This window comes from Eleginops maclovinus, chromosome 17, assembly GCF_036324505.1.
Source record: "Eleginops maclovinus isolate JMC-PN-2008 ecotype Puerto Natales chromosome 17, JC_Emac_rtc_rv5, whole genome shotgun sequence".
NCBI lineage: Eukaryota > Metazoa > Chordata > Actinopteri > Perciformes > Eleginopidae > Eleginops > Eleginops maclovinus.
The window spans coordinates 2866265-2879906 of NC_086365.1; the positions used below are offsets into that span (position 1 = coordinate 2866265).

The following is a 13642-nucleotide window of genomic DNA, read 5'->3' on the forward strand; positions in this document are numbered from 1 at the left end:
GTGAATGATGTGTTTAAGTGCCAGTTGTTCTTAATAACCATATAAACCAAATAAAATAAAATATGACGAATACTATATTCCAAGTGGAGAGCTGTGTGGATTTAAAAAGAGGTTGTGTGGAGCAGAAATGTGCAACATGTTCAAAGGGCTGTGCAGGATTTACAGTATTACTCATTACCCTGTGATCTTTCTATAATGTCCTCCCTTTCATCTACTGTGGTTTTATTTGTTTTTGCATACCCTGCAATGCTCCTGCTCAGACAAACATATGGACCTGTTTTGTTTGTGTGTCTCTACAGGAGCGTGTGGAGTATCTTTTCCTCATCATTTTCACGGTGGAGGCTTTCTTGAAGGTAATAGCCTACGGCCTGCTCTTCCACCCCAACGCCTACCTGAGAAACGGCTGGAATCTGCTCGACTTCATCATCGTAGTCGTAGGGTGAGTGGACAGAAACACACTGAAGGATAAGAGCTGTGAAATGTTTTTTTAATGCTACTTGTAGTGAATCCATGTTGTTTGAAAGAGGGAATTACAAAAATAGCGAATCCTGTACAATCATATTTCACTGTGTCTCTCCAGGGTTTGTAACAGCACTACCTGACACGTCTTTCAAGATCACCACATCATTGGCAAATTAATCATAGTACCTTGGTATAATTACTGTCAACAAATGAAACTACGGCCAAGACAATTGGCAGCCTCTGTTTAACAGCAGAAGTACTCACAGTGCTAGTGTCTTCAGAAATACGAGCATACTTTCCATGAACACTTTGATTTGCTGTAGTAAAGACTGGGAAGCTACTTTTGTCTTTGCCTGCAGTTATTGATTTGCTCAATTCAAACTCCTGGCACACATCTCAAATTCAGAGAGGCTGATAGAGAAAAGAGGTGGCCTTGTTTTCTAGAGGAATAATACTTTTCTATCCTTGTATGTGTGATTTACGTATATGGGCCCATCAATAGTAAAACACCATGATACACAATTGCCCTAAAACGCATCGCCATAAAACAATCTTCCTTCACAGGGAGTGTATTAAAGCCGCAGTAAACTCTGGTCTTCTGTGTATTGGTGAAGGCTAAACTGATTAGCTTGTTAGATGCTGATAGCAAAGCTTTGCTCTGTGTTTCTTTATCTGCAACTCAGCAACATAGCCCATCTGCTAAACCCTCTGTGCCTGTGCGCAAGTGTGTGTGTTTGTGTGTGTGTGTGCGTGCGCCTGCCAGCTGTGCTTGCGTACAGTGTTGTGTGTGGGTAATGGCACAATAGCCAGTGGAGCTGACAGTTACATTAATGCTATAAAAATGGTCTAATTGACCGTGGTGTGTGTGTGTGTGTGTGTGTGTGTGTGTGTGTGTGTGTGTGTGTGTGTGTGTGTGTGTGTGTGTGTGTGTGTGTGTGTGTGTGTGTGTGTGTGTGTGTGTGTGCAAGAGAGAGATTTCAAGAAAGCACCCCACAGCCTGAAGGAAGGCTCAACCACACACACACAGACACACACACAGACACATACACACAGACACACACGCACACACACACACACATACACACACACACACACACACACACACACACACACACACACACACACACACACACACACACACACACACACACACACAGTGATGCTTGTTCATCGCCAGTCAAGTGTGCACTCACATTAGCCATCTCTAACTGAACATGGTTGGCTTCACCCCAAAGACACACACACACACACACACACACACACACACACACACACACACACACACAACACACACAAACACACACACACACACACACACACACACACACACACACACACACACACACACACACACACACACACACACACACACACACACAGAGTGTGTCTTTGGGGTGAAGCCACCACCCCATCGGCTGGCATCATGGTGCCAGCGCCCCTGGCATAAACACAACCTTTAGCACCCTTATGCTGTTATATAGCCTCTGTGGCTGCTTCCTCCGTCTTTCTCTCCTTCTGTCTCCGCTACAATAAGGGCTTTTATTGTAGCGGGGCATAATGTGATGTGCAAGAAGTACTGTATTGATCCCTTAAATTGTCTCCTCCTCACAAGCCCTGCTAGAGTAAGGTCAGGAGGTTAGACACCTGCTGCAGCTTTGGAGGTGGCAGCTTCAGTGTTCATTTCACTGTTCTTGCTCAAGGACACGTTAGAAGTGTTTGGACTTACTTTCTAGGGAGGATAATCCTGAATATCCTCTCTAGACTTTTATAGGGTTTTTACTTCTGTCTATTTCACATGGCTTAATCAAAATATTGTTCTGATGTGTGCAAAATGACACGTTTAAAATGTTGGCTTTTCATACAAACTTGGACATGAGCTGAGCTCCAGTAACGGCTAACATAAAGGCATGATGTTGAAGAAAGTAGGGCTTTACCAGAAGCCCTGCTCATGGTGCAACCGTCAACCGGAGCGAACTGCTAGCAGTGGGTCAGGACTCTGCAGCGATAAAAACAGAGTTGACTGTTCTTCAATATGAAGGCAGCATGACTTTTTGTTAAAAGACCGAAACCAGAGTTCCCACACAGTTTCCTCTGTGATAAAAAGTGATCCCTCTCTGTGATCATGTATTTCCCTGACATAATTCAAGCAGTTTTTTTGTTCTAGATGGAATAGATGACGCTCATATAAGCAACTTCTAAACAAACCTCCATTTTTATTGTGGAAAGTTCTGAGTAAGACATATTTTATTTTATATATTTTATTTATATATAAGAACTTGTCATGGAAATCAGAACGGAAAATGAATACATCGGTACTGGCTAACACACTAAGACTAACACACACTTGATGAGCACACACAGATCCAGGAAATGTTCAGCTGTGACAGCACTGTATCCCTGTGTGTGTGTGTGTGTGTGTGTGTGTGTGTGTGTGTGTGTGTGTGTGTGTGTGTGTGTGTGTGTGTGTGTGTGTGTGTGTGTGTGTGTGTGTGTGTGTGTGTGTGTGTGTGGATGAGAAGTGACAGAGTTTGCTCCCTCTGGAAAGTTCACCATATGGGTGAATGAGTTTGTACCTGGTGCTGAGCAGCCTTCGAGGCACACACTCACACACATGTATGCGCACACCTGTACGCCTGCACTGGCTAACAGGGTGTGTGTGTGTGTGTGTGTGTGTGTGTGTGTGTGTGTGTGTGTGTGTGTGTGTGTGTGTGTGTGTGTGTGTGTGTGTGTGTGTGTGTATGTGTGTGTGTGTGTGTGTGTGTGTGTATGTGTGTGTGTGTGTGTGTGTGTGTGTGTGTGTGTGTGTGTGTGTGTGTGTGTGTACAATGCAAATAGTAACTTCATATAGTATAGTTATAGAATATCTCTTTTGCTTCTCTTTACCCTCAAAAGTATAATTCTATTCTTGTTAGTTGCGCTATTATCATTCTTCTCATCTTTGCTTTTTCAACACTGTTCAAAGAGACGGTAAATGCTTTTAAGTATTATAATATAGTTGAATCAGTTGATTAATTTATTAGTCAATTGACGAAGAAAATCCTTAATTTATCTTGCAAAAGTCTCTGGTTCCAGTCTCTCAAATTCTAACTTTTATTTCCTTTTGCTTCCAGTGTTTTTAAATCTTTTGAATTTAACATATTATTTGTAAAATATATTTAGGCTTTAGATTGGTTAGGATACTAACTACTTAAAAGCAATAAATAAATAATAAATAAAGCTTTATTTATATAGCACTTTTCATAGATGACATGCAGAGTATACAAAGTATAACATTTTAACAGGTTAAGAGATTCATTCTAGCTTAGGTATGGTTAGATAATAATAAACGATAAAATGTTTAAAGACCAACTTAAAAGGAATGTTGCTATTAAAACTGTTACATAAATAATACAAATTAAAACCCTTTAAGATCAATAAAACAATATAAAAGTAGGTAAATAATAAAGACGAAAAGACCATTTAAAAGGAGTGCACCGCTAATAAAAAGCTCATCTAAAAAATGTGTCTTTAGCTGTCGTTTAAAAATATCCACTGAGTCGGCCTCTCTGATATTTCCTGGGTGGTTGTTCCACAGTTTTGGAGCGTAGTGTATAAAAGTGGCCTCACCCATTTTATTTTAGGGGACTTTAGGAATATTTAAAAAGCCAGCTGAGGAGGACCTCAGAGCTCGTCTAGGGACATAAAAATATAGAGACTCAGTCAGGTACGCGGGTGCCAAGCCATTAAGAGCTTTAAAAACCAGTGATACATAATATAATACATAATATAAATATAAGTAGCAGGCCCTTATATTAGTTCCTAATTATAGAAACATGATATGATTAGTATACTAGTATTTCTACTACTATGAAACCACACATAGCCTGTTATCTCTCTGTATTCACGCAGCTTCTGCTATCTTTAGCTGTGGATGTACTCTAATTATCATTTAACACCCCACCATGGCAAAAACATGCACTGTGAAACGCTGCTGGTGCAAAACTGTGCGTCCTCTACTCGTTTACCGTACTCTGTTTCAAAGGAGAGTGAATCAAACTGAGAGGGAGGTAGTGCGAAATAGAAAGGCCAAGAGGGAGAGAGATGGCGATATGTTTTGAGAGGTCTTTTCAAGTGGCCATTTCATCGGTGCTAATTGATAATCCTCCATGACTAACTCGCTGCTGACTGGCCTTTGAGCAACGCTAGCTGGATAATGGTGTTGTACGGTGATTTCCTACGGATCTCAGAGAGACAAGAGAGGAGTGAGAGATACGCTCAGCTGGATGGACATACATTCAACTGAGATCCAAAGAGTGTGAATAATATCACAGGGGATAGAAGCCATCGTGCGGAGGTGGAAGAAGTACTCAAATCTTGTACTAAAAGTAAAAGGTTCAAGTTACAAGTAAAAGTCCTGCATTCAAACGCAAGTAAAAGTACAAAAGTACTGCATCAACCACTGCAGCATTATCAGTTTCTCCGGTTTTACTATTTATAGGTATGTCTTTGACAACATTTCTCTGTGTTGGAATTCAACAAACACTGCAATGGCTGCCATACATGTAGAGATTGAGATTTAATAAACATTTGGAGTGGTCTCTTTGTTTTTCCGTAGCTGTATCTATGATAATTAAGATAATTATGCATCAGTTTTAAGTACAAGATAGATCACATGGATAGACAGGGGAGGTTGTGTGACATCCCAAATACAGTATAAATGTGTGTTATATTCATTGTGACGGTGCTGTGTGCACACACTGCTTTAGAAACACATTTTAGGTACAGCTCTCTTCACTACAGACACACACAGTGTCCTGTCAAATCATTCAAGTGGAGCGCCTCACATTTCTTCATCTGTGAGTGGACAGATGAAACACTTTTTATTAATCTGATAGAGAGTTTACTAATGCAGTTGTTTTTATTTCCTATTGTTACGTTTTTTTTACCCCGAAGCACATTTCATTTTGTGTGCAGATGTCTGTACTGTTGCGTTTACATTTTGGTCGCAAAGTAGTGATGTCAAAATGTACAACACTTAAGGTGTTTTATAGATGATGATAAAGATGATGCACATGGTTCAGTTTAGTATTGACAGCTGTAGCGACAGAGGAGAAGTAAAAAGCAATAAAGACAACAACTGCAGCTACTCATTTATCCTGTAACTCTTGTATTGTTGTCCCCTCTCTTAGATATTCTCCAGATGTGGAAATGGGATGTCAGCCTGCCGATGATGCCTATTGAAGTCCCTGCTTCTTGTCTTACAGGTTATTCAGTGCGATCTTGGAGCAGGCCACAAAAGGCGACGGGGCTACTCCTATTGGAGGGAAGGCGGCGGGCTTCGATGTAAAGGCTCTGAGGGCCTTCAGAGTACTCAGACCCCTCAGACTGGTCTCTGGAGTACCCAGTAAGTACAGAGAGTAAAAAAAACGCTTCTCTGAGGACCAGGTGTGAATGGTGATTGGGTGAGGTGGGGGAGAAATGAAACACAGATTGGAGCTGATATTGCCCTCAGTGGCACACACACAGTGGCACACGTAAATCCACACACACTGACACAAAGAGTCCTCTTATCAGGTACTCCGACAGCAGTGGCAGTAGATGAGTTGTCTGTCAGCCTGTCTGTGTCAGTGATTACAGGAATCAATAATCCAACAGGACAGAGGACAGGAGAGGATGTCGTGGATGAAAGCTGTGCGAGTGTGTGCACCTGTGGGAGTGTGTGTGTGTCATGTCTTGTGATTACAGTAGCAGGCAAACACCAGCTTGCTAGTGTACATCACACACTCTTGTTGTTCTGGTTAAAAGCTGCAGGCTCGCTGTGCCATGTGCTGTAGACTTTACAAAAGGAATGATCTGTAAATGAACTTTGTAATAAATCTATCTTAAAAGACAATTTGAATATCAACCTGAGCTGTTTCCATCAACAAGTATATAAGGTGTGTATATAGAGTATGTAAACAATATACATTTTTTGGACAAATGAACCAAAATAAATAAAATAAGCACGCATTTTATTCTCCAAAGATAATTGTGACCAAAAGTTTATCTTTGGAGAATAAAATGTGTGTACTTTTGACTGTTTCACAACAATAAGCCTTCTTATCAGAATGTATTTCAATCAGCATATCTGATTATTAGTATGTGGTTCCTTTTTGAATGATAATAAGACTTTCATCATCAACATTGCTGCCTGTCTTTAATTTGAATACAGTCGGTTTTTCTGTGTTCACCCTCTATGTGTTCTCAGCAGTCCCTCTGTGTGTGTGTGTGTGTGTGTGTGTGTGTGTGTGTGTGTGTGTGTGTGTGTGTGTGTGTGTGTGTGTGTGTGTGTGTGTGTGTGTGTGTATGTGTGTGTTTGTTTGTGTTTGTGTGTTTGTGTGTGTTTCAGGTTTACAGGTAGTGTTGAACTCCATAATCAAAGCCATGGTTCCTCTGCTCCACATCGCCCTGCTGGTCCTCTTTGTCATCATCATCTATGCCATCATTGGCCTGGAGCTCTTCATGGGCAAGATGCACAAGACCTGTGCTCACGAGCAAACAGGTAAACACACAGACACACACACACACACACACACACACACACACACACACACACACACACACACACACACACACACACACACACACACTCACACACACACACACACACACAGACTTAGCGGCACAGGGAGAGAATATACAGACCATTGCGCACTGATGCACAGATTCAAATACAAACATGCATGGTCAAACACATACACTCTCATACATTTTGAAGCGAGTACACAACTGTGTGTGAAAGCACACCTCAGTGAGCATATATTCACATATCAACCCATGAGATGGACACAGGTGCATCCCTAACGCCGCAGCCTTTCAAACTCAGATAAAACAGCATAAATATCCATCAGTTAGACACCACCTATAGGCCATCAAAGCAGAGAGCACATACCTTAAACAGTTTAAATGATGATGTTCATTTATTATTCAAACCATCATTTACGTTTCGGAGTATGAATAATTGGGGGGTAATTGAAACAGCTGCTGCCCTAAATGATGAAAACCCTTTTCAGTAAAGGTCCCTAGGTATACATGGACTTAAGTGTTGTTATGGTGATGTTATAGGTCTCCTGAGAGGCATTAGCTCTGCACCGGGTAAGTGCTGGTGGAATACTCTGATATCCCATACATCACCCTGGAGGGCTTGTTTTGTACAATTAGCAACACACCTTTTCACATTGATCCGTTTTATGGCTGTTCTACAGTCCACTGTGTCCTTGTTTAACCTTTTCAAGAAAATATCGCTTTTTTTTCCCTTTTAGATAAATTATTTATAGATTACGTTAAAAGATTTAGTAGAATTGCAAAGCGAGAGTTATTTTATACTCCCTCCTCAAGTCTGGCCCAGTGTGGGGTGACTTACGGTTGGACCACTTCTAGAAAGTGGAGGGGCATGAGACCTTCACTGTGGAGCCCAAAGATGAGCAGCTATATTAGAAGATTGCTTTTATAAAAAGTCAAAGGTACATTGCTGTGAGCAACAAAAGCAAGAGTGGATGAAGATTACAACTTTCAAGGAACACCAGTAAGAAACATCCCAATGAATAAATATAGAAGTCAAACCAAAGTTGTGTTATTCAATGAAGAGTCGAAGCATTAGACAGAATCTATTCCAGCTGGAAGGACGGAAGTCTGCAGCATCTGACCCAGATTACACAGAATCACAAGTCAGAGAAACAGGAAACAAAGAGGTACAGGCACCTAAGTTTTTTGACATTACAGCCTACCGAATGTTAAACAAAAGGACATAAGCCATGCTAATTACAACAGGTTACACCCGTGTGATAATTTGCTTGAGAAAGTGGCTCCCTTTAGCGTGTCGAATGCTAGAGAACAGAAGGATGCCAGACATGTTTCAAGGTTTTATTTGTCATATGCACAGCATATACAACGTATATGTTGGCAATGAAAATCTTATATCCCATGCTCCTCCAACAACTCAACATACATGGTGCAAATAAGATAAATAAAATAGTGCAAAAAGAGAGAAGAATATTTACAATAACAACAATAAAGATTTGAGGATGTGAAATATATACATATGTGGAATACATTGAGAGTATTTAAACACTTTACACTGTTGAATGAGGAGGTATGGACAGATGCATATATTACGTATAACAGATGTATATGGCAGATATGTATAATATATAGATATGTGTACTATAAACAGTGTGTGGTGTGGTGTAAAGAAGCCTCTGGGTCACAGCCATAGTGAGCAACGGCAAAGACAAGTTTCCAAAGAACTGAATGACACTTAAAGGATACATTTCCACAATAATAACCATCTTTCTCTTCCTCTCCTTTCTTTGGTCACAGGCACCTTTACGGAAAAAAAGCCGGCACCGTGTGCGCTTGACGGAGCTTACGGTCGACACTGTATGCACAATGGAACCCACTGTATGGGGGGGTGGGAGGGCCCCAACGACGGCATCACCAACTTTGACAACTTTGCCTTTGCCATGTTGACGGTGTTCCAGTGTATAACCATGGAGGGCTGGACGGAAGTGCTGTACTGGGTGAGCCGGAAACCACAGTAGTGTCTCAGTCTGTGTGCGTGTGTGTGTGTGTGTGTGTGTGTGTGTGTGTGTGTGTGTGTGTGTGTGTGTGTGTGTGTGTGTGTGTGTGTGTGTGTGTGTGTGTGTGAAGACAGTACCATCTGCTTGGTGTGTGTAGCCGCTGTACTGTATCTGTTACATCAATGCCACATGAGTGCTTTTGAAAAATTGATATAAAAAAACAACACTCCTCTCAGAAAGGCAGGTATGAACACAATAAGACACACACACACACACACACACACACACACACACACACACACACACACACACACACACACACACACGAATCAGGACACACACACACATTGCATTTGTGAGCGCGTTAGCTCATATCTCGGGATAAATCGATGCAGACAATACACTGTGTAATTGAAGGCGCTGATTCATTTGGAACGTGTGCAGAATCCTGATTCTTGATTCAAGTGAAAACACACACACACACACACACACACACACACACACACACACACACACACACACACACACACAGACACACACACACACACACACACACACACACACACACACACACACACAGCCAGCGAGGCGTATGAACACATGAAAACAATACCTCCCTCAGTGAATGGGCAGAGGCAGGCAGCAGCCCTGTCCAGCTAAATAAACCAAAGGATTAGTCGGTGCTGTTAATCAATGTTCAGGAGGGTTCAATCTCCCTCCCACATTTGCTGGATTTTTTAGCATTTCATTTAGACCTGGAGGTTTGGCTCTACACCCAGATTATGATTTTATTGATGTCCCAATAATGGGTGGTAAGGGCTCAAAAACAGTGTTTTTTCCAAATATTTATCCATTGCCCTGTGATGTTGCCACTACTACGGCCCTGTGTAACACACGCGCTGTTCCACCATAAGCAGCGGGACTGTGCGGCTTGGGCAATCATTATTTTTCAGGCTAATCAAAATCCTTTGTAACATTAGTCATTATGTCACCATCATGTTGCTGATTGGCAATATGTCAGCTTTTAAAGAGATGATCAGCAACTGCTCATATCAAGTCATTATAAGATAAGATAGGCCTTTATTGATTTCGTCTCAGGTGCTATAGCAACACCAGAGTGAAACAGGACAGTACAGATATAGTTCACACAAGGATAATAAGAATACAAATAATATGAAACATGTAAGGAACAGTTTCAATATACAATCAGCGCAAAGATCTTTTACAAAACAATCTCTTAAATCTACATCCTGCTGAGCATGTACTGTATATTTTAAAGCCTCATTACAACCAGTTTGCAATCTCTCTTCCTAAGATCTTACTTAGAATTATCTTTAAACAATTTGGCACAGCTGGAGGTGTGGCTATGATTTGTATTGTGATATGAAATATAATACAGTAGTGATAATTGGAACATGATGCGGAGATATAGCTGCACCAACACACACTTTTAAAAGGGAGCTATCCATTTTAAACGTGTCTTAAATTACATTTTCATTCTCTTTAATACCTTTTCACTCACCTGACTTTAACTTTAACCTATTGCTAGCAGAAAGGTCAAAGGTTTTGTTGTTACAAATCTCTTTTCTCTTTATGCTGTCTCACTGCAAAGCACTCATGTGGTACAGATGAATAATGCCTGTTAAGATTGTGAAAACAACACTTTATTACTAAATGTCCAGTGGGCAATAACATTGTGCTAATTTCCATTCATTTGATAGCCCCAATTTGCACTTCTAATGTGTGATCATTATATTCAGGTCACAGAGCTCGGCTTCCATTTCTCTGAAATCTAAATAATGATGTTTTCTCAGACGGTTATTTAACAACACATAATGCATTTATGACAGTGTTTTGTTTCCATGATCCTAAAGGAATCTTCTATCTCCATGAATGAATAATAAGTCGCTTCACAAAGAACCATTCTTATCCAGTATCTAGAGTTTTTACATTATTGACTTATCCTAAATAAGATTTAGCCAGAGGAGACATGTTTCTGCTGGCTAGGTGTTTTTTTGTTTGTATGCACATCTTAAAAAGAATCAGAAATGTGCAAAAAATGCATTCATATTGTCAATAGAGCAATGAGTACAGTATTCGCTTTTCTACTTCAGATGAATATAAGAGTGTTTAAATACCATCAAACCTTTTAGATGCGGTGAAGGACATCCTAGGTTTCCGAAGATCACTAGAGATTAAGCTTTCAGACAAATACATTTGAAGCTCTGTGACGAGAATAATACATAAGAGGGACAAAATGGGACTAGCCATCTGAATACTAAAGGATTTAATTCTTTATTAGATTAGTAATTGTCTTAATAAATACATATCTAATGGAGTAATGTGTTACATTGGTAAGGTCTGGGAAAGGTTGTTTTCAGCTATCTCTGTTTGGTTACTTATCGCAGAATGAATTAGGAGTGTGTGTGTGTGTGTGTGTGTGTGTGTGTGTGTGTGTGTGTGTGTGTGTGTGTGTGTGTGTTTGTGTGTGTGTTTGTGATCTGACTGTACATAAAAGCATGGCTGTATGTATACACATGGAGCAGAGAGCTTACTAGCTCTACACCCCTGCTGTAACTGCCCTGTCTGCTGCAACCTCCTGTACACACGCACACACACACACACACACACACACACACACACACACACACACACACACACACACACACACACACACACACACACACACACACACACACACACACACACACACACACACACAAACAAACAATGTTCTAATCATACAACTCGTTTTTAGAGTGCTTAGATATCCAGCTGTCTCGATAAAGAATGGGACCTATTTGACGGGAGTATGAATGATTATGACACAACACTGAGACAACCCCAAACCTTTTCTTATGTTGGGCCATGCATTTCCACTGTTCAACATGTGTCCCTGTGACAGCCCCTAAATTGATTGAATTGTATTTCTTTAAATACACATGCAGTAAGTCACTTATAATCAGTACATAATCGTTTTTATGGACAAATGTAGAGGCATAGCATTAAAACCCAAACCCATCCCTCCAAGAGAACTATTATCAAGGGATTGTGAACTTACGTAAACACACACTTTAAATAAGTGCTCAGGATTTTTATTGAGTTACAAAAGCAGTTAACTGTTGTTTAGTGTGTGCTTTATTGTGGTTGGTCCAGCCTCTGCTCTCTAACAGCAGACACCAGGCTGTACACACACTTTATCCCACACCACTGCCCCTGCTTGGCCAGGTCTTTCTACTGCTTTTAACATGCACTGCTCTCTCCTTGTTTCCTTATTGTCATCTTTTCCTACCGTGATTCCTTCTCTTACACACTTTCTGTCCTTGACCTCTGCTGCCCCCTCTCATTCATTCTCTCTATGTACCTTACCCATTGTCTATCTTTTCCCTCTCTCCCCATTGTCTTTCCTCCACCACCTTCCTCCTGTTAACCCCTGTCTTCTCTCCTTCTGCTTCTCTCCCATGTCTCTCGTCTCTCAGATGCAGGATGCTATGGGCTATGAGCTGCCATGGGTCTATTTTGTCTCTCTCGTCATCTTCGGCTCCTTTTTCGTTCTCAATCTCGTTCTGGGGGTGTTGAGCGGGTAAGAGGTTGTGCTGTTGTCGTGTGTACAAATGTCTGTATGTGAGTTGTTTGTGATGAGGCTGTACGGTGCAAAGTGTTTAAGATGTGATTATTGACCATGCAACAAGACTCCCTGGAACAGACATTTAAAGTGCAGTTTGTGATTGATTTGGAGGATCCATTGAACCACTAAATAGTGGAATAGAATGGAAATAACACACAACACTTATTGGGCATTTTTATTGTATTATTGGCAATGGATTTATCAGAGGAGGTTAACTTCACATGGCAGTATTTAAGTAAATAAGATTTTCTTCTGAATATAATGTCACATAAGCTCTACTTCACATTTTTGTATATCCTTTGGAGGCTATTGTCACAAGTGGGATAGTTCAACTGCTGTATAAATCCAGAATCCAATGCTGTAAAGTCCACATGCTACAGCCTTTAACACTGTAATCCCTGTCATCACACTGCACACTGAAGGGATTTATACAAGGGTTGCATCACTTGGCTAAAGACTGAAGGTCACCCAAGTAGGTGAACCTTTGATCCCAAATATTTTTGGTAGAGCTTAATTTATAAGCAGTCTGATTAGCATTGATTTGCAGATTCTTTCGGTAGAGTTAAGTGATACACAGAAGCAATCAAATGCAAATAAGAGGAGGATGATTCTGGCAGTGTCACACCAGCAGTCTTCCAGTACAAGTACAGCTGGAGCTCCTCTTGTAAAGATCTTAATCCTCTACAGTCGAGGAAAGATGAACTGACTGAATTACAGTTCTATCCTCTCTTTTTCACTCCTTTGTCAGCAGCCTTAGAGAATCACATTCACCCACAAACACTTGCTGGACTCTTCTTTTGACAAACACATTCTAATAACATACACAAGCAACTCTCTTTTTTAGTTTTCGATGTTTCCAAGGCTCAGTTTTAAGATACCCCTTTTCCTCCTTAATCAGATGACTGCTTTTACAGATTCACCATGTTTGTTTACATGTGTTGGTTGACGTCATACATGTTTGTCTCATGTGCATATTAGCCTCTGCTGACATTGTGTGTGTGTTTGCAGCGTGTGT

The 13642-nt window shown here is 40.7% G+C and overlaps 1 protein-coding gene across 1 annotated transcript in view; it reads left to right on the forward strand.

The window, feature by feature from the left end:
- Window positions 1-13642, forward strand: part of cacna1c (calcium channel, voltage-dependent, L type, alpha 1C subunit) — a 177779-nt gene that overhangs the window by 101081 nt on the left and 63056 nt on the right. Inside the window, exons 4-8 of the mRNA XM_063905844.1 lie at window positions 300-439; window positions 5706-5845; window positions 6830-6982; window positions 8800-8999; window positions 12479-12582. Coding sequence (XP_063761914.1) covers window positions 300-439; window positions 5706-5845; window positions 6830-6982; window positions 8800-8999; window positions 12479-12582 — 737 coding nt within the window. The remainder of the gene's footprint in view (window positions 1-299; window positions 440-5705; window positions 5846-6829; window positions 6983-8799; window positions 9000-12478; window positions 12583-13642) is intronic.